Source organism: Rosa rugosa, chromosome 2 (assembly GCF_958449725.1).
Source record: "Rosa rugosa chromosome 2, drRosRugo1.1, whole genome shotgun sequence".
Taxonomy (NCBI): domain Eukaryota; kingdom Viridiplantae; phylum Streptophyta; class Magnoliopsida; order Rosales; family Rosaceae; genus Rosa; species Rosa rugosa.
This window is the reverse complement of record NC_084821.1, coordinates 41,944,828-41,970,689: the sequence shown is the minus strand read 5'-3', so window position 1 is coordinate 41,970,689 and position 25,862 is coordinate 41,944,828. Positions and strand designations below refer to the sequence as shown.

Genomic DNA, 25,862 nt, shown 5'->3' with positions numbered 1-25,862 from the left:
TACTCCAGCCTACTCCAACCAAAGTAGTAGGTTGTTAATTGTTATTATAGAAAGTAGTCAATCTACATGGTTTCCCATTTCTCGATCAACAGCAGAACTTTGCTTAACTCTTTAATAAGAATCAACGAATCAAAGATATATTTTTTTCCCAATTTTCTGTCTCTTCTTTTCCCTCTGAATCAAACTTTTTCTTGCTACAATAGTTCAATTCTTATTAGTATCAATGATACAAGTCAGATCCTAGAGAGCAACAAGTAACTGGAGTGGGACAGTTAAGAGTCGAAAACAGAAATCCTCACTTCTCTCATTCAAAACCGTGTATGAGACTCTGTATACTTTCCCAGAATCTCTTGTTACCACGGGCTTTACACAATATATCATTATATCAGATCATATAGATATCCCTTCAATACATCATAAGTCACTGAAAGGATCCCGGAAGACCCACCAAAGCACCTAAACTAGGATCTTCCAGAAAATAGATTAATATTTGAAAAGTGCATAACCGCATGATAAGATTCAGACCTAGCGGATCACTCTACTCTAATCGAGGATCCATGAATTTGTACAGCGTCAGTCATAGATGGTCGAATGATCTTCCAAGGAACCGAAAGCAGAACCCAAATCGTCATGCTAGGTAAAGGCCACCTGTGTATTTGCCTCGACATTTAATCTCCTTCATTTTGATTTTGGCTTCAAAAATTCCTATATAGTTAAAGATTATACATTACTACTCTATACACTAGAAATTTATTTACAGGCGATCAGACAATTCTTAAGAAGTTTGTATATAGAAGAATACTACAAGAAGCAATTAAAGCAGCAAGAGGTAACACTGCAAAAGATCTGACACCTAGACCTTTTCCTAAGCAGACAAAGGAAAAACGCAGGTAATACATTGCAAAAGATCTGTAACACCTAAAACCTTTTCCTACGCAGATGAGGCAAAACCCATGGGGCTCACTCGTTCAGCCAACCTGCTGAATTCCGGTTTGAGAAGCTTTGGTGAGAACCGGGAGCAAAACCAAAGGGGCCCCCTTGGTCACCAGGTCGGGGTGCCCTGGGATCATACATGTTGCTACTGTATGTGCGTGGATCATACCCAAACGCTGGTTGGGTTCCTAAGGCACTCGCTCTTGTGTGGTTCAATTCATCCAGCCGAGGTTCATATCGCTGCATGGCTGACATGTTCATTCTGTAAGATGAGTCAACTGCTGAACCTAGATGAGCATGGCCATACGTGGACGAAAATGATCCAACCCGACCACGTAACAAATCCTGACCTGCTAGATAATTACTTCTGAACATATCAGGATCTTGCTGCCCGTAATGGCAAACTTGTGCGCGTATATCGGAGTCTCTCCTATATGGGTCTTCCATCCCCATGGAATACGGTCTATAACCGAAGTTATCTGTCTCTCTCATGTAACCCAAAACAGGTTCCTCCAATTTTGTATCCCTATATATAGAGCTAGGACTGGCACCACTGGACCATCTATGAGTCACACTTGAATAAGGGTCAGCACTGCTTGTGACATTGCTGCCAGTGTCATCAGGGATGCTGGCTGTGGTCCTCCCACAAGCAGTTCTGAAATGCATACTTGAACCAGAATCGCTGGGCTCAGACTGCTGATTTGCTTTCCGCTGTCGCTCAGTAGATGGAGACCTTTCCATCTGAATCTCACTAGAAACATTGCCACCATCACATTTGTTGTCTGGCGACAACTCAACCACTCCACTCCCATTCTTTTTTCTGCCACCACACCGCGGCCTCTCAGAAATCTTACTAACCTGGTTCTTCTGGTGACCAGAACTCGCATGGTAACCTCTGTCATCATTGCCCTTGGAGGATCTATCTTCATGTCCCTCGCCTGCAACTGCCCCACCAACAAAATCTCTGGAATTACCGGTCGGTGTCAGATAAGCATTTTTCAACATGAGATTTTCAACATTTTCATCCTTATTCTCAACTGAATGACCATCTTCCACTGACCCTGACATGGAACCGTGACTATCCTTTTGAGCAATAGCTCTGTGTCTCTCAGACCAATCAGGACGACTCCAAAGATAGAGTGGAGGTGTCGTCACATTCCATTGATCCATTTGCTTGTCATTCTCATCAACAGATCCAGGAAGATAAAAGGACTGAAAGGACAGACACAAGTGAGAAACATTCTAAAATTTACGTTCAATTAGTTAACAATCAACTACAGGTGACTGCTAAATACTTCTCAGTTTACCTTTCCCGACAGAGACCGTTCATCCTTCCATATCAGATCATAACATTGTAACCTGATGAAAGGCACCAATATATACACAAATTTGAGTCAAATTTAACAAAAGCAGACAGCATACTTCCACATGAATGCGCATATGTGTCAGAGAGATTATCTACCCTTTTGTTTCTGGTGGAACAATAAGAATAAGGAGCTTCGGCTGGAACTGCAGAGCCTTATCAATAAACTGGTTTGCCAAAGATGCTTTAACCCCAAAAGGAGGGTTCAACCCCATGATCTGCTCAAGCAGCAAAGTTAGAAAATAGTGAAACAATTAGCACAAGGCTTAAGGAATCCAAACAACTTGATGTAAAATATAACCAAGCCTCCATTTCTTACCAATTTACTACTATCCGGTAATTCACCTTTTTGAACAGTCATCCAATCTCTCTTCTCAAAACAGAAATCATTCTGCAAATGTAAATTTACATAACATGTGATGTATCCCAACATTTTTTTTCATCAATAAGCCTGTAAATTAACAAATGCACGGGCACAAAGTCCTACCACCTAGTACCATGCATACACACAAAGTCCTATTACCCAGTACCCAACAAATCTAACAAAATCCAAGTCAACAGCATGGTAGGCAACCACGAACCACAATAGAAGCACACGAGTATTCCAAACAAGCAGTAACTGATCAATTTAGTACAAAATTGTTTGCTAATAGGGAAATGAAGAACGTGTAAGGGTGTTTCATAAATTACATAGAAAGGTACAATTCCATGATGAGAAGCGTACTTCGTGTAAGGAAGCAGAGCACTTTCTACACTTATTCAAAGTCTTTTTTTTTTTTTTTTTTTTAAATTTTAAGTCCTGTCTTAGGAACTCTCTAACTTCATAAATACTGAATGTTTTAGGAACATATATCTTTATAACCTCCCTGTGTTTTATAAACTCTCAAGAATCCTCTTTGATAAGCTCCTGTCTTTAATAAAACCTTTCAGAAGACTAGCAAAAAGGTTGCCACATGAGGTCTGGCTTCTGTAACAAAGTGTGAAGTGGGGGGATGCAAAGGTCAAGAAGGATGCAACCAAGTGGGTAGTGAGAGATACATAAGGATGAGTCATGTCTATTATAGTAGTGTTTTTTTTATATTATTATTATAATTTGATGTGCCAGAAGCTTATGCTTCTATGCTTCAAGATCTGAGCAAAAACGCTCACCTACATGTTTTTGCTATCTAAAACATTGATTTAGAGTTCCTAATTGTATCACCTGTGATCATATGACTTTCCCCAAGTTTCCTTTGAAAAAATTAGGCTGCAATGCTACTTAGGGTATCAGAAGTTTTACATCAACTGTGTCAAATTTCTACTTCCCAAACCCAACTGTGAGGAAATATGCAAGTGTCAGGCCCTGGAAACCAGTGCAACTACATAACGTCGATAATAAGAACCATGGATTGACCAATAAAAGTATTTAATAAACGAATGTTACCTTTGGTTGAATAATGTCATAATTTCTAAAATAGCACTTCTTCCCTGTCTCCTCAAGCTTTTTCTTCATTACGATGCTGAAATCATTAGAGCCACAACAGAAGTCCACTATCTGCTCATTGGGAACCATAAGTAATCAGGCACTCTTACACTTTTTTGATGAGGTACTTAACATCAGATAGAGAGAGAGAGAGAGAGAAGAACAGTTGAATACAACCTTACGGTACTGGTTTAGGTTGTAAAAAAAGGATGCAATCAAGAAAATACAGCATTTTTGCAAAAAAATAAATTAAGCAGAAGGTATTAGATACATTTGACCATGATTTGATTATTTTAGTACATTCATATCAATAAAGATCAGATAAGCAAAGCAGCATCCAACTAATATTCTATGTTACAAGATGTAACTTATTTCATGTTACGCATTTACTAAAATTATTTCAAAAAAAATAACAATAGATATTCTTACCGTGTCTCCATTCTGTACGTACGAATGCAGCCTATCAGCAATCTGCAAAATCAAAATTATTTATTAGACTCCATCATTTGATAAAGGGAACAGGCGCAAGCCAGTTAAATTAAATGGTAAAACAAAGGAAAAAAAAAAGAGGTAGCCAAAGATGACTACTATATGTCGATGAAGTATTTGATCAGCCACACAATATGCAGAATTGGAAGTAATACAGACCCCAGGTCACTATGTTATTTTTTTTGGCAATTTTTTTGTGATGTAATTGGAAAGGAATAATAAAATTTCTTAAAAATTAGATTAGGGAGGTGTCCCTTTTATAGGCAAGGTTCTACCCTTCTTTTGTTGCCATCACAATTGGCTCATATTAGAGACATTATTCCTTTACTTTTCTTCTGATATCCCCTTCAAATTCAGATTGGGGTGGGGTGCAGCAATTTGTTAACTTTAAAGGCATGTTCTTAGTGTAGTATGCATGTGATTTGTCTTTGTACTATTGTGTAATGGTGGACCAGTTTTGCAAGACTAGACATGATTTTGAAACTTCTGACTTTGTTTACTAATAAAGTTATCATCAAAAACAACAAATAAACCATATGCTGCTCTATCATCTTTATGATTGCTGAAACCACAACAAGGATTCATAATTGAAACATCAAGACACCATATAACTGATCCACATGACTACTACTGGATAGACAAGTTCATGAAATTTTCATTATGGAAGACAAGTCAAATGTGAGTGCCAAAAAAAAAAATACAATAACGTAAAGGGTAACAAAAAACCAAAGCCCAACATTAAGTTGAAATAGCTGAGACCTAAACAGACCGGACTGCTGTTCTAGACAACCTAATAAGACAGCAAACACAAGTAATAAAATTAAATTAAAGTTTAATATCAATTTGAAATGACTGAGACCTGAACAAAATTAGATTACCTGTTCGAGTTTTTCCACCTTTGTGAAATGGCGACCGAAGGACGTGTACCGCTTTCCATGCAAGAAAGGTGCAAGATATACTCTAAGCTTGCTCTGCAAAAAGTACCGGTAACACTAATCAGAACATTAGACCATACCTATGTTGCATGAAGTTAGATGCGGTAACAAAATCAACCAAAAAAAACTAAAGGGACAAGTAATAAAATTAAAGTGGATAACAAACGGATTGACAGAGAAATACCTATGATAATTGGGGAACTCATTAAGTTTTTTGTTTTTTTTTTTTTGGGGGGGGGAATGGGAATGCTAACAGTGGGGCAAGCAAGATCCTCACTACGCATTTCATATCTCAAGCAAAGGGCATTTTTGTACTATTTCAATATAGAATATTTCATAAACTTAATATAAACGTATAGGATTCTCTGTGAATAGGCGTCTGCAAGCATGTATAAACAGACAAATAATAGGCATTCCTTTTCCGCATAACAAGATTTCAAACTTAAAACCTGTGCCCAAGTAATAGATCCATTTGACACAGCTAGAGTCCAATGAGCTCGAATTCCATCACAAAATAACTCTAGTTTTAGCTACTAATTTGCTAGTCAATTTGAGCTTCGCTTATAAGGCTCATTCTTCTTACCTTCTCAATTAAATTGTTCATTCTTCTCAATTACATTTCTTAGTTTCTGTACTTCATTCTCTGTATTTGTTACATGTGTTTCCTTATTCTTTACTCGCATATATTCTCCTTTCTCCCTCATTTGTAAAAGTCTAGTTGAACCAAAGCCATAATTCGCTCAATCTATATACGAGCCAAGTCAAGCGAAGCATCTGGTTCACTTGTTCAACAGACAAACATGAATTACAGCATGGTTAATCTAGCCAAGCAGTATGATGCTCTGACCACTCGGCTAGTTTACCTACGTTGAGCATAGCCGAGCCAAACCCAAGCATAACCGCCTAACCTAAAAGAGGGGGCACAAGCTGAGATACCTAAGTCTAATATCCCATTCATAGATATACAAGCATTAATTCAGGAAACCTAGGAACTAATCCCCAAGAATAAACTTTGCATAAAATTACAACTAAACTGAAGATACGTTTTAGAATAAGAATAGAAAACCACCTTCCACTTATAAATCTGGGAAAGAATCTCAGGAGCACAGACAGCCTCTGCATCTTCAGTACTGCAGCCTTCCTGTAGTTTCTTTAATGCGGTTCGAACAGCCTAAGTATACATAGATGGCGTTAGGAAACACGTGTCACGAGAAATCATAATAAAAATCATACTCTTTTTCCAAAGTGATAAATGAAATTCAAAATACTACCTCAACTGAGCCTTCCACCTTTCCTCGTGTTATGTTCCTTTCTACAGCATATTTATTTGAGGATGCATGAGTGGATGGAACTTTGTGCTTTTCTATAACATCTTCCAATCTTATTGATGAAGCAGCGTCTTTCATTAAAGCATGTAATCTGAATTACAATGAAAGAATCAGAGAACTATATATTTTATAACTAATCCAAACCTCAAATCATGATTGCCGGCAACAATTGCAGGTCCTTGTGATGTTGTCCAAACACAAGTATATCTGTGTATTAACAAACAGTATAACAAGACTGTTCGAACAGTATATAAAAATTGTGCAAACAGCCCCTGCATTCACACTATGGATGGTCCGTAGTGCGAACGTCCCACCTAGAACGGGCCCCTTTTGTGTGTGTGTGTTAAATGGAGGTGTAACAGTATATACAAACAAATACATATATGTTATGGGGTTTAATGCCAAATTGGCCTCCTGAGGTCTACACATATAGTCAATGTCCCATAACCTTCTATTTCAAAAAGTATCTGAACTTCTGAAGTAATCAAAATTTATTACGTAACATTTTATTTCATAAAACGTATTTCAAAATTTTTTTTGCTCCTTATGTGATTGGCACATATCTGCTTTTAGGTAAATTGGATGAAACCCTTCAAAAATACAAGGGAGGAACATTGTCAGCTACTAAAAGGTTGGGGCACATTGACTACTTACGTAAACCTCGGGAGATGCATTTAAGCCTAAGTTTAACAGAGAAAGTATCTTCATAAAAATAGAACTAGAATTGGTAAATAATTAGTATTCAAATTGACTTACCTCCTTTCTCTAGCAGGATCTAAGGAAGCTGCCGCACTCAAAGTTCTTGATGTAGGATCAATTTTTGCACTCGTTTTAGAATTTAGTTCAGCATCATCAGGTGTATCCTGCTTCCCAAACTTTACTGACCCAGATCCCTTTATGTAGGTAAACAGTCTATTACCCAACGAGGTCTTCTTTTCCACGCTAGTCTGAACTTCCTTTTTCAATGTCTTATTAACCATCACCTTTCTTGATACATCTAACCGAGAAGGTACTTTTTCAGTATTTCTGCTACTGCCAACTTTTTCACCCGAATTCAATTTCTGCTTAGATATTGGAGGTGCAGTTCTTCCACTATAAAATCCCTCTGAGGAAAGCTTTCTTTTCTTCGACAGAGAATTATCTCTGACCACAAGGGACTCTGATGTCAGTCTTCTCTTTTTCTGTTCAAAAGCAGTCTTCCTTTTCACAATACTAGTCTTCTTTCCGTCAACATCGGGAAATTTAACATGGTCCCTTATTGGAGTTCCAATTTCTTCATCTATTTCGTGTTCTCTAATCAGAAGAAAAATCAAACTTAATTAAGAAAAAATATATATAGATGGCAAACAAAACAAAGAACTAATGCAGCTGATACAAAGTACTACTTACGTGCAATATATTAGTATGCGATTAGGTAATAGACCTTCCCAAGCTCTTGTTTCTATTTCTTCTTCATCCTCTATCTCTTCCTCATCATCTTCCTCTGTTTTCTCAAAACGAATCTCACTGGTACATTCAATTCAAGCATGAGCAATTTTAGACACGACAAAGGAGCATGATCTGATAACAGCAATAAAAATCTAAAAGTACCTGGGCAAGCATTTCCTGTGATAGGATTTAGGACAACGCCTGCACACAGCAAACCGTAACTCGGGATCCTTCTTATTCTCTCCTTGCTTACAAACACAGCACTTATGAATCGGACACGTAAAAGACTCCCCCAGAGAGATATTTTTCTCCAGTTCTTCAGCAGAAACTCCATTGTCTTGATAAATTAGTTGTGCAACACAATGAGGATGGTAAAATTGACCACAGGTTGCAGAAACACAGGGGAAGACCTAAAAGCAATTGACAAAAGTTCTTTTAGAGCTTTCTCAGAAGAAAGAACTTCCATCACAAACTTAAAGATATAAAAGGAATGTTCACTAGTTTGTAAAACTAACATAAAGGAAAAACAAAAAGATACTCTCTTTAACAAATAAACTGATTTTCCAATCAAAACCAAATTGCAGTGGTTTCTAGGATGAGGCACATGCTCTTTCATTGAATAATCTGCCTCGGGATTCTACTCATGATTACTGTGCATCTTAGGAACTTGACTTTATGGGTTTTGATCAAGGTAAGAAAGCTCAAACATTGTAGATGGTGCCACAAAAGTAAAATGAACATATTAAAACTTTTATCAGCAGAAGGGAAGTGCACAAAATCAACAATGAAAAATGAAGGGACAGTAAAACAATTCACTCACATAAATGATTACCCACAATATAGGCAATATGGTACAAAAATATTACAGAAAAAAAAAATATAGATACTAAAGAATGGTAATAAGTCCTTGAAGTCTATAGTGGCAAAAAGGTGGGAGTACTTTGGGAAAGAGTTAGGTACTGGTGTCTTTAAGGCTTCTGTTTCTGGGGAATTTATGAATTGTAATTTATCATCTATCTATCATGTTAGATTGGAAAGCAGGCATAGTCGAGGTTTTTTGTCTAGGCTGGTTGTCTAGCTTTATCTTTCATGGACTCCTTGTCCATGTTGTTGTACCATGATTTTCTTGTGTGTTCAGTAAAAGATGTTCGTTTTCCCAAAAAAAAAAAAAAAAAAAGGACTTCTTGTATGACAGAAAATCTAAGAACCTATTATTTGAAATTCATACCTCTGCACCCAAAGATTTGTCTGAGGAGCCTAACTTCCCACAAGCAAAGCACTGATGCTGCTTATATTGACAGTTCTTGCAGAAGAAACTTGCCATTGCCTACCAACATAAGATTAAAATGATCAATAATAAGAATGCCAAAGAAAAACAACCAACAAGAAGGAAATATCATTTATGAGAATGTACATAAAAGAGGAGCATACATCTACTTCCTCCCGAGTGAATCCAAGAGATTCACACATTGAGTCCTCGCCGTCCTCTACCGTGGGATGGAAGGACCTTAGGCATCTCCCTTCACAACTGTATTAGAGAAAAAAAACATAAAATCCAAATGAAATTCTTTACAGAGTATCAAGACTATCTTCAGTTTCACATGAATTAGCGAATACAAAAGCATACCATAACAGCTTGCCACCATTATCACAAAAGGCACAAACAGAATCAAACAGGTTATCATCATCATCATCATCTGACTCATCTTCATCATCAATTATATAATCTTCCGCATCATCAACTATAAATCCAAGCTTTGCTGTAGCTTGAATATCCTGAAACATCCAATGAGATCATACTCAGAACACTAGAACTCTAAACAGCAGAATTAGGAAAGAAAAACAACTCAAAAATAAAAGCATAATAATGAGAAGGGTAAACAGATCAGCAGGAGGATCTGACCTCATCAGATAGTTTCCTCTTTGTGGGTGGCTCTTCTTTAAGAAAGTCAATTATAAACTGTTCAAACACAAACTGTCACTTTTTGATATAAACATATAGAGTCTATACTTCATGCAGAAGGCTAAATGTATAAAAAAATTGGCTTTTAAGAAAGTTAGATAAATATACATGTGATAGTCAATGGGTCAGCTAACAGGAAATTACAAAGTATAGTGTCCATATTTCATAGCGCAGGCTAGAGTATACAAAATTGGCTTCAAGGAAGTTACATACAGATACATATGACAGCCAATGAATCAGATAACAGGAAATTACAACTGAAATAAAATAAATAATAAACAAAGTGAAAGAAGAGTGTAAAAAAAAAAAAAAATTTGAATCTGAATGATGTTCACATACTGGAAAACTCAATTTTGCCCTTATAATGTTCATACTGAATTGAAGAACAAGCAATTACTTTGAGCTCGATATGTTAATGCAAAGGTTGAAAATTTATAACTTTTAAACTTGGGACATATTTATAACAAAAATATTGACGAGAGGACGAACCAGTCGTCCTGTGGCCACTCCAGTTTTGATAATTGATTGAAAACCTACTCTGAAGAATACCAACCAGAACCCCAAGAAAAGACGTCCACCAATTAACAAATCCAATCTTGATATTGTTCGACTTTAATGAAAATGTTTCTCACAACTTATCTGAGACTAAAACCCATACTGTTCATAACGGAAAAGAAACAAAAGAAAGAAGAAAAGAAAAAAAAGAAAAAAAAAGAAACTTGCTATGAGAGTATGCAGTTGACTACCATAGTCAATGCAAAAAAGCCTTAAAAAGAAATCAGCACGATCTGATGTTTCCAATGGTGGTTCTAAGAAGTTTTGAAGCTCATACCAAATACTATCCATTTAACTGAAGGGTGGTGCGGTGTCTAGTGTAACTAAATATGTAATCTCAGACATGCTTTCAGCATTAGGAAATAGAACCAAACACTCAATTACATTGACAAGAAAACAAGCAGATAAACCTTCCACTTTGCCAAGGCATTATCTCGTTTAAGAGCTGGTATAACTAAATATGACATTAGGAAGTAGAACCAAACACTTGATTACAATGACAAGAAAACAAGCAGACAAACCTTCGACTTTGCCAAGGCATCATCTCGCTTTAGAGCTTCACTAATCAGACTCCTGTGATCACCCAAATCATGCTGCGAAGGCCTGTTCTCATACATGCTGCGACATTTCACTTTTTCTGTCAGACTTTCACCCGACAAAACTACCAAACTAGAAGCAAAAGCTGTTTAGATTGCGAAAGATATACCTGAACGCTTTAGACAAGTGATCCCACACAGCTTTTCCGGACGCCTCAGCATTCCACATTGCATAACTAAGGCACTGCACAGTTATCAAGACAGTCCTTACGATCCCCTCATAGCTCCTCCTCGGCTTCTGGAGCAGAATCCAATCATTCTCCTTGGAAAGCACTGCAATCTCGGGCTTGACATTCGAAAGATCAAACTTCCAAGCAACAACAGGTTTATAAATCTTCTCGAGCCCATTATCGGCACTGCCATGCAGAAACAACGCTGCTTCCTTCCCATTCTGCCTATCACCCTCACTCCATTGAATTGGCAGCACATGAAAGGAGATAGGCTCTTCCTTGCCGTCTACGAAGTAGTAATTCGAAACCGAAAGCTGCATTGCCTCAGCCTCATCATCTGACGATTCCATCTCCTCCTTGAATTCAATCACCCCTAAAATCAAAATTCAAAGAACGAGCTTACCACAACCGGACCAAGTCACCATAAAATCACCGGAAATTAAACCACCAAAGATCGGGATTTTCTTCTGAAACAAAATTGAAGGAAGGAACTCTCTAGTAAAACCAGTAACTGGACAAGGTCACCGGAAATTAAAGCACCTAAGATAGGGAAAGCCTAGGGTTTCGATTCTGGGAAAATTGAAGTTTGCGAACAAAGGATTACGAAAGGAAGCAAGGAATCTTTACCTGAAAGCTTGGTATATTGTTGATCGATGAACCGAGAAGGGGAGCCGGTAATTAAACTTAGAAACTTGATATGCACGAGCAGGGTTTTATACCCAAATCCCACCGATTTTTACTTTTTATTGGTTACTGACACCGTCGGCGAAAGGACATGGTAACAATTTTTTTTTTTTTTTTCAAACATCAAAATAGAGATTGAATGATGCATACAACACCTCAATGCGCTTGTGCCTAAAGCAGTGGCCAAGTAGGTAAGGGAAAATTAGTACCACCAACTAGTACAAGGAAGCTCAATTATTTCAAGAGCCTGTATGACTTCATAAAGTTATTCCACACAAAATATAAAAAAAAAAAAATTTGAATTTCCCTTCGTCGATGTACTCAATTGTGGTACTCCAGCAAATTCATTTACTCCATAATCTGCAAGCTCGCAAAATCTACTTTAAACGGAACAAATTATCATGAAACAATTCTCCGTTATCTCAAATACGAAACCCTCGAAAATAAGGGCCCATCACACTAGTCCAAACTTGAACCCATATCCAAGAAGGACCCTGGCCTATTTGGGGCACCCAAATTGCTTTGGACACCCTAATATTAAATTATATGGGTGTCATCATTGTTGACACTATATTTCCTTCAGAAAAATTGTTTTGAAACATACAAGGAGTGAAGCAGCCATCACCTTTTATAGAAAACAGTATCTTAATCATACCATATATAGAAAAATAATGGATAGAATAATTTATTTATTATTATTATTTTTTTAAAAAAAAAAAAACCCAAATAGGGTGACTATCATTCATCGAAAGCCAGAAATGGTCAGTACATATCCTCCTTCTACCATTAAGGGGTAGATAAAGAGTTTGTGGTAGTAGCACAGTGATACATAGATTAGGTCCAATCATTTGACAGTTCCATGCTCCAAAAGAAAGCCTATGGACTATTAACTACTACATAGCAAATAGGCCGAGTAAACTAGACTCAATGACGCTCACTATAAAATAATCATAGACAAACAATATCAACAAATTACTCATGAAAATTAAATACCAAAGACGAAATGTAACCAAGCACCACAGAACTTCCAATATGTACACTCATCTTGCAATCTGGAGCAAGGCTTATTACACCGACAGGCGATAGCTGATACTGGCTTTTAGAATGGATAATTATTTAAGACTATTACTGCAATAAGTGAGGATGAGTGTTATTAAACCAAGTAATACCACACAAGGACTATTTTAGTATCCGATTTTCTATGTTGTTCCTCATTACAGTTGCTCTAAACTCTGCAGCACCGACAGACCATCGATGACTCCCACGAAGGCCTATCACCACCCATGAGAAAGTTTGTACACCAATCCTATAAGCAATTCTATTATGCATACTAGATCCCAAAGCAATTCTAATTTTTGTGGTGCCAACCCACAGCTAGACGTGTCCATGCTTTCCGTTTACATCTCAACTACCAAAAGCCTTTCCACCCTAGCATCTTTTGTTGAGTGAGAATTCAACCATTTCCCTTGCATGCTCTTTTATGTCACCACATTGCAACTGTCCTCAAGTCTCATGAACCTGGTTATTCCAGTCGCCAAGAAGACTAAGATCATAACTTCTCTTCGTTACCACTCTGAGAGGATCTCTCTTTATGTCCCTCTGCTGCAACTTCTCCATCATCAAAATCATAACCAAGGGATTCTCCATGATGACCACTAGTGAACATGAAAGTTTCACCATATTGGTCATGATTACCTATCAAATGATCTTCAATTTCAAAATGGCTTTCTTCCCAAAACCCTTCTGATATAGAAATGTGACCTTGCTCTTGAGCTATGGCCTTGAATTTAGGCAAACAATCAAGTCTTCAAAGAGAGTTGAGGTGGCCTCTCATTTCATTGGTCCATTTGCTGGTCATCTATACTGATAGATCAAGATCCAGGGAGATAAAAGGGCTGAAAAGAGACATAATCCACATTAAAACAAGGTAAAGTCAAAACCTAAAAAATAAATGTCCCTTTCATGGTCTTCCCCTGTTTCGAAATTAACAATCATGCATAACACATAAGAAATCACAAATTTCACTTTAAAAACCTAAAACATGCTTCATAGTATTCGAAAACTACATATCTAAAATCAATCCTTCATCCACCATAGAAATCGCAAAACATAAAACCAAAATAGAAAACAAAATCGCAAATCACATAGAAACCGAAATTGTTTTACATTCAAAAACCGAAAACAAAATAAGGTGTTCATGGTTACACTTTTTGATCTTCAAGGACACAAGAAGCTTCAAAATGTGATGGAATGGATGAGGGTCACGGTAAGGATGCTTGAATGGAAGAATGGATGCTCACGGCATTGAACTTTGGATATTGATGAAGTTGCCGAAACTTTGGAGAAGAAGGGGAAGTGTTTGTGGCTTTTGATTCTGAATTTTGTCGTGTGTAGAATGTCTTCACAAACCTCCCTATATATAGTGCATGGCGAGGGCTAGGGTTTCCTAGGATTTCTCTTCTTCTGCATCATTCGGCCAATGAAAATATTCCATGCGAAGTAGAGAGCAAGTCACCTTTTTTTTTGCCGAATTCTTCATGTATCTAGACCTTATTTCAGCCTCCATGAAATCAGGAAACCTAATTCAATATTTATTCTCTTAATTTTCCTTTCCATAATTCACACGAAGTAGATTTTCTCCAAAACTCTCCATTTTTGGTGTTTTCCAAAATCTTCTTGTATTTTCTTTAATTCTCACGACAAAATCAAATATTAATGGGCCAAGAATTCCTCAAAACGTCATGGATGATTCTAGAGACTCATGTGCAAGTCACATGCTTCAATCTTCGGGTCAGGCTTCAATCTTCGGGTCATGATTCTTCAATTGGGCATTTTCAAAGCCCATTCTTCATAAATGTCAAAATTCTGTGCATTCTAGAACATTCTTGAACAATCTTGAGTCATCTTGAAGACATAGCATCTCCTAGTCTCACCAAGTCTCCTAGCAGTATCAGGACTCCTAGTGTGATCAGGTTTCCTAGTCCAACTGGGACTCTGTCATTTCTTCATTTCCGAACATCATTTTTCCGAGCTCACTCCTAGTCGAGTTAGGATTCCTACTTCAATTGGGATTCCTTTTCCTGGTAGAACTAGAAAAACTTCATTTCTCCATTTCTTTATCATTTTTGCGTAATTTCCTCCTTGCCTTCCATTTCTAGACTCAAAACTACATAAAAACATAAAACTAAGTTAGAAATGATAATGTTAAGGAAATAACTAAGCAAAATGTAGAGAGAAATGCACTAAAAATATAGTCAATAATTGCATTTTGGTTTCAGTTGAGATTTGGGAAATTGATATATTTGGTGGGTTGAACAATGTATATGGCAATGGGTTTGGTTCTTGCCCAGTAATTCCCAATCTTAAATGAAGTATCTGAGCTAGAATTAATTCTTGAATATAACTTAAATGCAGAATGATCATGATGGTGAGAATCTGAGAGTTAAGCTATCTCTGTTTATGTAAATAGAGAACAGAATAGCTTTTGTTGGCGTTAATCAGAATGGATGAGATACGCCCAACTTCTCAAATTTGAAAACTGCAGGTAAATGGTTCTGTCCTTGATTATTTGGGTTTTGAATATGTATGGAAGTAAATTATGTCGTTGGCCTATGTTTCTTTTTCAAGAAAGCTGGAGGTTGGAATAGCCAAGGTCGTCCACATGAGGAAAATCTCCCTCTGATAGATAACTAGACAAGGTGAGTAAGTATTATATATATGTTGTATAAAATAACAACATGAGGAAAGAACAGTGAGTTGAAAGAGAGGAAAAGATATGCACTGTGATATTGGTATCAAGTGTAGTTATAAAAATATATACTTGAATTATGTCTTGGAAATGGATTCATTCTAGTAATGGTTGACAAAATACAATGAAGGTGATGGGTTTGAAAATTTATGTCGTTAAGATTGTAAAGCTTGAGTTCGATAAATATTTGGGTATTGAGTAATAAAGAGAAAGGACAGATTTAAGTAAATGGTTTGCTGGGCATCAGTTGCTTTTGATAATTTAAAGAAAGAAAATGGTGTCCAAAGTGGTCTAGTATGAGGAGATACTTATGTACCGACATATGTTTTATCTTGTTGATCAAAAGGAAGTTATCTTGAAAATAGTCAATATTTGGGTGTCCATAGTAATCGGAAGAACTACACCCAACGAGAAAACTGATGTACTTTCTTGACATTGATCTAATGGAATTGGTTGCCTTTCGATGAGAGTAATTGGTCGGAAGTGCTAACACTCTAGTTCTATCGGACTAGGACTCCAGTTACCCCAAAACATGAAACGTGGTGGTGTTGGCTTAGGAAAGCAAATGGAGTCAAAGCTGCAATATTCCAGGTAGGGGATTCTAGACTTGCCTCAGTAACTTTTATGCACATATTTTAAGGAAATTAATGATGCATGAAAAAGAATTTGGTTTTTATTGCATTTTCTATGAGTTATTGTTTGATGACTTGAGAGTGAGAGGAGCATAGCGACTTCCTTGGGTTTCAATCCCCTAAACCTCCGGAGGGTCTGTATGGACTGAAGAGTGTCTGACATCCGTTGAGGTGTGGCACTGCTTCTAGGTGATACGGCGTAAGTGGACACTCTCGCTACACCTTGCCGGTGTAAACGATATTAATCGTGGTAAGGTTGTAGTTGGCATAGCGATCGGTCATCAGGTTTGTTTAATTCTTTTGGGCCTTACTATATTTTTATAAACGAACTACGGTTTGTGGTTTCGAACATTTCTTATCTATATGCATTGTTTCTCACTTACTTTGCCGGCACCTATATTTTAAATTATTTTCACATCTAGCTGGGGTAGAGTCTTATTGAGCAGCGAGGACGAAAGCTCACCCCTACAACAGTTTGTGGATGCAGATACTGTGTACGAAGACGGGACAGTTGGATGATGCTAATTGTGGCTTAGTTACCTTGTACTTTAAATGGTCATCGACGGAGTTTGATCCGCGTGACAGGTTCTCTTATTTCCTTACTCCCGTGTAACTTGTTTACCGAGGTTGTGATTATTTGTAAAATACCTCTTTTGTATATTTTTCAGACTTTGGCCTTGAACCGGATGAACATTTGATAATTGTTTTGAAATGACTTGTATTTTTTTTCTTTAAAGGATTTCCGATGGTTTTATAGTTTTCACCTCACTTAAACAACTGCTTCCGTGCTCAAGTTTTCCTAATGTATTTACTAAAGCATTTTTAACTTCCTTGTGTTGCCTTGCGGGTTCTTAGGACTTGAGTTAAGTATCTTAGCTTAGGTTCTAAGGGCACGTGGCACTGTAATGTACTCAGTTTGAAGAGGTACAAATCGGGGCGTTACAGCAACAAACCCGATGTTTTCTGTCTTTCTACTTTTACTTGTTGACACTCCAAGCATCTACTCACGAAGGCTGCAATTTCACTTTTCATGTTGGGCTACCAATAGTATTCGTTGAGACTTCAGTACATCTTTGTGCCACTAGGGTGCAGGGCATATGCAGAATTATGAGCTTCTTCAAGTATTTCTTGTTTAAGTGCTTCATCATTAGAAACACAAAGTCTTTTTCCGAACACCAGAGTCCCATCTCTTTTAATAGAGAAACTTGGCTGCGAGCCGCTATGTATACATCCTTTAATTCGCTTAATTGTTGGGTCATGAGATTGTGCCTCACACACTTTATCAACCAAAACTAGCCACCAAGGTACCAACTTTATCCATGGACAAATCAATCCCGGTAGTTCTCAACTCAGACAATAACGGCACTCGAGCAGTTCTTAAATAAGACAACGTCATGAAGGGTTTCCTATTGAGTGCATCTGCCACCACATTTACTTTACCTGGATGATACTCAATAGTGCAATCATAATCTTTAATCAATTCCATCCATCTTCGTTGTCTCAAATTTAACTCTTGTTGCGTGAAAACGTACTTGAGGCTTTTATGGTCTGTAAAGATCTGGCATTTAGCTCCATACAGATAATGCCTCCACAACTTAAGAGCAAATACAATAGCTACTAGCTCAAGATCACGTGTCAGGTAATTTAGCTTGTGTAGTTTTAACTATCTAGAAGCATAAGCAATCACGTTACCATGCTGCATTAAGACATAACCCAAACCTTGTCTAGAGGCATCACTGTAAATCACATACTCCCCATTGTCATCAGGCAAGGCTAGAATTGGAGCACTAGTCAAACAACTCTTAAGTTCTTGAAAACTTCGCTCACAATCTTCAGAACAAAAGAATCTGACACCCTTTCTAGTTAACCTGGTAAGAGGAGCAGCAATACTTGAAAAGTCCTGCACAAAACGTCGGTAGTAACCAGCAAGACCCAAGAAACTACCAATTTCCGTCACATTAGTAGGTTGTTCCCAATTCAACACTGCTTCTACCTTTTGGGGATCCACACTAATACCGGCAGCTGAAATCACATGACCTAGGAATGCCACACTGTCAAGCCAAAACTCACACTTATTGAATTTAGCATACAAGTGGTGCATCCTTAGGGTTTCCAAAAAAATACTCAAATGCTGCTCATGTAATTCCTCGCTCTTTGAGTAAACCAAAATATCATCAATGAACATGATCACAAAGCAGTCAAGGTAAGGGAAAAACACCCTGTTCATGAGGTTCATGAAAGCAGCAGGTGCATTCGTCAGCCCAAAAGGCATAACAAGGAACTCATAGGCGGCTGTAGGCCGTTCCGATTATGGCCTAGTCGATCGAGCTAGGCGTGAGGGATAAAATCGGCTGGGCGGCTCCTAGGTGGGCTGGGCGGCCCCGGCTTGGCGCTGGGCGGTCGGCAACTAGGCGGACTGATGCAAATCATAACCACATCTCTCTCCACCAACCTCTCACTCCCGCCGCTTCTCCTCCTTCTCATCCGAATTGCTGCCGTATGTAACGCCCCAAGCTGGTAATCTTGGCGACATGATCGACTTCTTTATCAAGAGCATGTAACCAAGCCAGAACGAAGCCGGAAAGGTTGCCAGTAATGATGAACAAGGCAGAGCCATAGCTACCCAGAACCGCAAACCATCAAAACCCAATCCAAACTGAAAACTAATTACTTAGACATGTAGAGGAAGACGAGGGGAGGAGATTCCATACCACATGTAGTCTAAAAGGTGACCGGAACAGACGGGGATTGCAGAGCTCACCGGAGAAGTCTCGGAGCTTCCAGTCGTTGCTTCTCTGTTCACCGTCGATGCATGGACGATCTGAGGGTGCAGGGAGGTAGGCGACGCAGAGACGAAGACGTGGGTGCCCGCGCGCCGTCGTGGGGTGGCTGGAAGTGGAATTTCCGGTCGGGTCGCCTGCCGGGTCGCGCTGTGTCTCGGGTCAGAGAGCACCGAGCTCTCTCTCTCCCTCTCTCTCGAAATTTCATGTATTCTCCCACTGTTCACCAAGTTATATAGATGTGTCCAATTGATAATGGATGGCTAGGATCAAGAGGTGGAGACGATGGATGGCTAGGATCGCTCCACCCATTTTCTATTTCCTTAATTAATTTCCAAAATCTCAAAACTTAGGTAAATCACTATAAAATAGTTAAAAAATTAAAATAATTAAAAACCGCCTAGTCCCCGCCTAGGCCCCTAGGCGCTAGTCCCCGGGTCACCGCCCGACTAGCGCCTAGCGTTTTTTAGAACCTTGGTTTAAGGACACCTAGATTGTGTGTCTGGCCTAGTTGCTAGTAGTCATTCAATTTTAAATCGGGACCGATATGAGAAGGAATATTTGGATGATTTGGAAATTATACCACCAAAAATAGAAAAAATAATAGTTTGGGTCTCAAGGTGCATGTCACGCACTAAGAAGGACAAAGAAATTATGTAATGAAAGAGCTAAACCAGGATTGACGAGTGTATCAAGTGTTAGGTATGATTAATGTACGTGATGCAATTATTAGCTTGTGGAAATTTGATATTCGATTTAACCAAATTTACGTAATTAAGTGCGGAGATGAGTTTTTTTTTTTTTTTTTTGAGTTAAGTGAATTTCATTGATAGAACGGCCAGAACGGCACATACAAACAGTCCATAAGGACACTCGGTACCATTCAGTGTTATAAATTTTGCTCAATTATGCAAAGAGCTTGCTCAAAACTAAACTTAAACTAAGCTTACTCAAAATACTTGTGGTGCACCAGGAGGTTCAAATATTTAGTGTAACACATAGAAAAAAATTTAGTGTGCAAGCTAAAAACCAAACATAGATTGCATAACAAGTGCTTATGAGTTGGAAACGCAAAGAGTATTGGAACATGGGGGATATATGTATAATATGTAAGAGGACTTTAGGTGGATAGGGTGTTGCACTAGAGTAGTTGCATTATGGTGGATTATCACTCACAACTGATCCCACAAATAATTTCACACATGTCTGTTTGCCCACATCGCCCCATTTATAAAAATTTCTCCAATAATGCAAGTTAGAATCGCCCCAAACAGTACATGGGTTTGGAACATGGGGGATATATGTATAATAACCACTAAGTGCTCCTCTATAGTGTCACTATACCCATGATGGCTGCATTGGTCATGTTCGCTATTTGATTCAGGCTTCACAGGTCCACAAATGTCTGCATGGACTAGCTACAGCTTTTGTGTGGCTCTCCAGAGGCTCTTCTTAGGGATGGAGTCCCTATGTTGTTTGCCAACTAAGCAATCTGCACACACCTTAGCAGGGGCTTTGAGTGGAGGTAGTCTCTTGACCATTTTCTTGTAATGCAAGGTCTTCAATCGCTTAAAACTTAGGTGACCAAAGTGGCAGTGCCACAGATGAGTATCATTCTCACCAGTTGCTTGGAAGCATGCTGATTCTTTTGAAGTCATAGAGCCCAACAACACAAACATCCTATTAGCCAACATTGCAGTTTGCATAATTAAGCCTTTCGAGGGATGAAACAACTTGCAAAAACCATGTTGAATAAGTATGGCTAAGCCAAACTCCTGTAACTGTCCTATGCTCAACAGGTTGTTCTTTAGCTCCGGGATATAGAACACCTCACTAACCACTTGAGTCACTCTACCAACATTGAGTCTAATATTCCATCTCCGTATCACAACCATTCTAGAATTATTCCCTAGTTTTACATACTGTCTAAACCTATCATCCAAATCTGAAAACCAAGGCTTATTACCACACATGTGGTTACTATAGCCAGAGTCCAGAAACCATACCTCCTCTCTCTTTAAGTTATGAAGATCCACATATGACATGAGGAGCTAGCATTCCTCTTCTTCATCTAGCTCTGCGTAGTTGACACCCTCTCTCCCAATTAGGGCATTCACATTGGAAATGCCCTAATTTATGGCACTTATAGCACTCGATGATGGCCCTGTAGCACTCGATGATGGCCCTGTTGAGTGGTTGCCTGCCTTGGCCTCTTCCTCTACCTCTATAGCCTCCACGAGCTCTTCCTCTACCTCCAACTCTGTCATCCACCCTTGCTCCAAACCTTTCTCCACTTGTGACCTTTAGAGCATGTTCTTCTTCCTTGTGACCTCTCATTCTTTGCTCATGCACTAGTAAGCTGCTCTGTAGCTCATCAATAGTCATTGTTGCAAGGTCGTTTGATTCTTCGATTGAACACACAACATAGTCAAATCTTGGTGTCATTGATCTCAGGATCTTCCTTACTATCACAATCTTCTCCATTCTCCCACCATGTGCTTTCATTTTATTTGCAATGGTGAGAGTCCATGCAAAGTACTCATCGACACTCTCTCCATCCTTTATTCCAAGAACCTCAAACTCTCTCCGAAGGGCCTGCAACTGAGCACGTTTCACCTTGGTGGATCCTTAGTATTTCTGCTTCATTAAATTCCATATGCTCTTTGCAGATTCTTTGTTGAGAATTGTTTCCATGATCGTCCGATCAATAGCTTGGAATAGGTAGTTCTTTACCTTTAAATATTTCAATCTTTGACATTCTGTTGCCTTATTTTGTGACTCTGTTGACTCCACCCCATCTACAGCTGCTGGTATCCCATTTTCAGTGAAACTCCAATACTCTTTAGAACGGAGAAAGTTCTTCATCACTTATCTGAGAGGCACAAATTTATTGTAGTGACCCCATAAGTTCCGGCCTAACTTATAATAAACTCAATGTGGCATAATCTTCAAATTCGTCTATGGGCTCATTGGACTTGGGTTTCACATGGCCTGGATTACCCATTTGTTGTGGGATTGGATGTATTGGGTCGCTATGGCCTATGGTATTGTTTAAATTTTGTTTAGGTCGCAAAAATCAGAGCCTTAGTTGAAACCATTTTATGTCTGCTTCGAGATTTCTAGGTTTTTGTTAGAATAATGGTGCGTGGACTTTCTAAAAGGTGGGTGTATTGGGGGCATTCTGGATTTTTATTCTTCTAGGATAGGAGTTTAGGAGGCTCTGAGAAACGATTCTTTCTGTCAACTCCATAGGGGTTTTTCATTTTTGTACTGCTTGCTGAACTTAATGAACGGACTGACCTTCTTTGATAAAAAAAATAAAAAATAAAAAAAAAATAAAAATCTTAGAAAGTGATAAAGTAATGTAAGCTTTCCATTCAAAATCAATTGACATGCAATAGATGGAGCTGAGCCAATCCTTATAAATCATTAAATCCATATATATGTAAAGACGGTAAAGTCCCCATTTTTTCATGTGAGATTCATACTCTTAACAAAAATTAATTTGTGAAACACTTCAATGTTTTGCAACTAATTAGTGAAGTTTTCATTTCGATTCCTTTAGTTTGATCTCAGTTTAGTCACGAGGCAAACAAAAAATGTTACCACACATATCGAACCTTGTTGGGCAACGGTATCAATTCATCATTACTAATGTATAACACTAGTTTTTCAATTTTATACAAAGGTGGCAAGAGATTCTAATTAATTCACAAAAATTGTTCATGCATGTCTTGCAACGTACAATATTCAATATTGTTGCAACTTATTATCAAGCTTATCATGATAGATTGACCCATGCCATTCTTAATCATGCGCAGGTCAAATCGATCTGAGTTTGTGCCTACCCGGCCAGATTGAATGAGCTGCCCATTTTATGTCAAAGACATTTACTACATGACGGGATATATACTAGGCTCTCCTAGAATTTACATTTAAAGTTTAAACAAATTAATATATTCGAAAGAGTTGGATCTATTCAAGCCGTACAATAAGTAACAAGATTCACTTGTGACTTTTGAATACTCTAAAAGCTCTCCCATGCAACAAGCAAGTACCGAAGAGTCTCAATTAATTCCTTTCTCTCTCTGTTTCCCCCATTCTGTTTTGTTGTCGACATCTCCATTGGACTTGGAAATGTTCTGACCACGTACAATTCGTGGGCTGCACTTTTTGTGCTTTTACATATATTCTTATTCTTTTTTTGGTCTGATACATATATTTTCTTATTCAAAAGTAGAATTTTCCTTTGCGTCTAAAATGAGAAAGGAATATGTTATGGCCTTTGCTTGTGCAAATTAAAAATGAATATTCTTAATACACTTTTGCTTTGTGTGTGTTTGAAGATTATATCTCTTAGAGAAATATTATAAATATGGCACTGTTTCTTCGTACAATTTGCCTTCTATGAATAGTTCTATACAGCACATACATTTTCACACTAAAAGAGTCTTTTCTTGCTGAATGATCCTGCAACTTGTCTGATTTTTCAGGTACATGTTTATCTTCCCTTTTCTATTATTTCAACTTTTAAGCCGGGCAATTTGTCTATTTATGGTATGATGAACAGATTAATGAGATTTTATTATTTAAATTTAACGTGCATAAAGGCATGCATCGCCTTAACCTTAATGGGCAAGTTCATTATTGTATATATAGAATGCTTTAAATAATGTGTTAAGATTATGAATTTGGTATCCGGTCATTCATCCAAGAGGGGTGGAAAAGATCAGAACCTTATACGTAGGGCTTTGATTTTTGGATATGTAATTCTAGTCTCAAACAACTACTTATGCATGTAAACTCTTAACTTTATGCAAAGTTCCATACGAAGTCTACGTATAAATATATTTAGCGGTGTTGTTGTTACTACACCTTAAAGCTCTATTCACACACCTTGCCTATTTTCTATTCTTTAAATTCATATTTATTATTAGTAAAATTTCTTAACTAACCATCTTTTGCAATTTTCTATCTTATTCTCTAATATAAATTCAACTGATCTTCACATTAAAATTCCTCAAATCCAAAAGACATGCAAAGCTATCACACTTGTTCATTTTTATTTTTGGTCAATCACTCTTTCATTTTTTATTCTACCCTAACCCTTTTGCTTCAACAAAATTCAATCAATTATTTTCTAGATCTAATCTCATAATTGGACCTCCTTAGCCGATCTTCACACCAAAATCCATCAAATTAATCCATAAAACATGCAATGTTATCGCACTTGTTCATTTTTACTTTTAGTCAATCAATCCGTTCATTTTTTATTCTACCATAATTCTTTTGCTTAAAACAATTCAATTATTTTCTAAATCTAATCTCATAATTGGACCCCCCCCCCCCCCCCCCCAAAAAAAAAAAAAATCGGCACTCAAAAATAATTGTTCCAATTTTGTTGAAGCAAAAGAATTATGGTAGAACAAAAAATGAACGAGTAATTGACCAAAAACAAAAAAGAACAAGTGCGATAGCATAACATGTCTTCTGGATTTGAGTGATTTTGGAGTGAAGATCAGTTTTGTATTAGAGAATGGGAAAGAAAATTGCAAAAGATGGTTAGTTAAAACATTTTACCAATAATAAATATGAATTTAAAGAATAAAAAATGGGAATGGTGTGTGAATAAAGATTTAAGATGTGTTAATAACAATACCTTATATATACACATACATGTGTGTGTGTATTTTAACAATACTTTATATCTATATATATACATACATATATGTGTGTGTATTTTAACAATACTTTATATCTATATATATACATACATATATGTGTGTGTATATATATATTTATGGATTATCCAAAATATCCTTTAGTCTAAAAAATAAAAGGAGATGTTGTACGTCATAAAATCCCGATGCATTAGAAGAAGTTGTCATAAAATAAAAGGAGCAGAAATTTGATTAAGTGACAATTATAAAGAGCCTTTATTCACAATTCACACGTGCATCGAATGTATATAGGCTAACATATGTTAGATCAAATTGTATTCATTTTTCTAACTTTTTGACTGAAACTTTAGTGTTTCAATTTTTTTATTGAAAAAAAGAAAGAAAGTAAATTGTACATTACTCGATCAAGTGGTACAATTCAAATTAGTTAGCATGGTATTTAAAAGATTACAAAAAATGTAAGTCAAATGGTACATTAAAAACAAAAAAAACCCTAGCCCACTTCACCCTTACATATGCTAGTGAGAACCGAACCCATGACTTTTTGGAATTATAACTTACCAACAAAAATTACAGAAAATGTTAGTCAAGTGATATAGTAGATTTTTTCCCTTCATATTTTCACACACACAGACACATATCAAGTAGGATTATATATATCAATCCATTGTCTAAACTATAAAGTAGTATGTCACTTGACAAAAAAAAAAAAAAAAACTATAAAGTAGTATGTCATTTATAATATTAGAAATAAGTCCTTATTTTCAAAACTTTTTATGTCTGCTTTAGTAATGTTGGCTTCATTGTTGTTATTGTCATGTTAGAAATGTATATTCTTTAATAGTCTTTGCTAACTCTTTGATGTAATATTGAAGTATCCATGATGAAGTTGATTCATCTGAGTAAAAAATAAAAAATAGTCTTTGTTGATTTCTTATTTTCAAAAATTCTCTTGTCCACTTTAGTCATGTTGGCTTCATTATTGTTCGTTGTCATGTTGAAGTTAGTAAATTTGTTAATAGTCTTTGCTGAGTCTTTGACGAAATATTGAAATATTTTAGATGAAATTGATTAATTTGACAAAAAAATATAAAATAATTTTTTTTAATCTAAAA

The 25,862-nt window shown here is 37.2% G+C and overlaps 2 protein-coding genes across 4 annotated transcripts in view; one reads left to right on the top strand and one right to left on the bottom strand.

Moving 5' to 3' along the window:
* Positions 1–279: 279 nt before the first annotated feature.
* LOC133733980 (protein ENHANCED DOWNY MILDEW 2-like) lies at positions 280–12,038 on the bottom strand. Of its 3 annotated transcripts, XM_062161644.1 has the most exons (20): positions 11,850–12,038; positions 11,163–11,595; positions 10,978–11,074; positions 9,842–9,898; positions 9,566–9,714; positions 9,370–9,466; positions 9,167–9,265; positions 8,101–8,348; positions 7,900–8,016; positions 7,267–7,803; positions 6,454–6,601; positions 6,252–6,353; positions 5,126–5,218; positions 4,188–4,229; positions 3,720–3,830; positions 2,616–2,687; positions 2,396–2,514; positions 2,241–2,292; positions 926–2,145; positions 280–705 (listed from the first exon to the last, which is right to left on the bottom strand). In XM_062161644.1, the coding sequence occupies exons 2-19, from the start codon at positions 11,570–11,572 to the stop codon at positions 961–963; spliced, it is 3,735 nt and encodes a 1,244-aa protein (XP_062017628.1). In that variant the 5' UTR covers positions 11,573–11,595; positions 11,850–12,038; the 3' UTR covers positions 280–705; positions 926–960. The 3 variants fall into 3 exon arrangements, with proteins under 3 accessions (XP_062017628.1, XP_062017627.1, XP_062017626.1); XM_062161643.1 differs by having other exon boundaries at positions 280–2,145; positions 11,163–11,689; XM_062161642.1 differs by having other exon boundaries at positions 280–2,145; positions 11,850–12,037.
* Positions 12,039–22,026: 9,988 nt separating this feature from the next.
* The window catches only part of LOC133730778 (UPF0481 protein At3g47200-like), a 4,992-nt gene continuing 1,156 nt past the window's right edge, over positions 22,027–25,862 (top strand). The window contains exon 1 of the mRNA XM_062158302.1: positions 22,027–22,110. Within this exon, the coding sequence (XP_062014286.1) occupies positions 22,027–22,110 (84 nt within the window). The remainder of the gene's footprint in view (positions 22,111–25,862) is intronic.

Bases quoted from the DNA above. Each gene is read 5' to 3' on its own strand.
- LOC133733980 (XM_062161643.1), bottom strand. From the start codon at position 11,572: ATGGAATCGTCAGATGATGAGGCTGAGGCAATGCAGCTTTCGGTTTCG. The intron at 5,219-6,251 runs GTGGTTTTCTAT...TACTTTTTGCAG, and splicing joins CCCAGATTTATAAGTGGAAG to AGCAAGCTTAGAGTATATCT. The intron at 2,293-2,395 runs GTAGATAATCTC...GCCTTTCATCAG, and splicing joins GTTCCACCAGAAACAAAAGG to GTTACAATGTTATGATCTGA.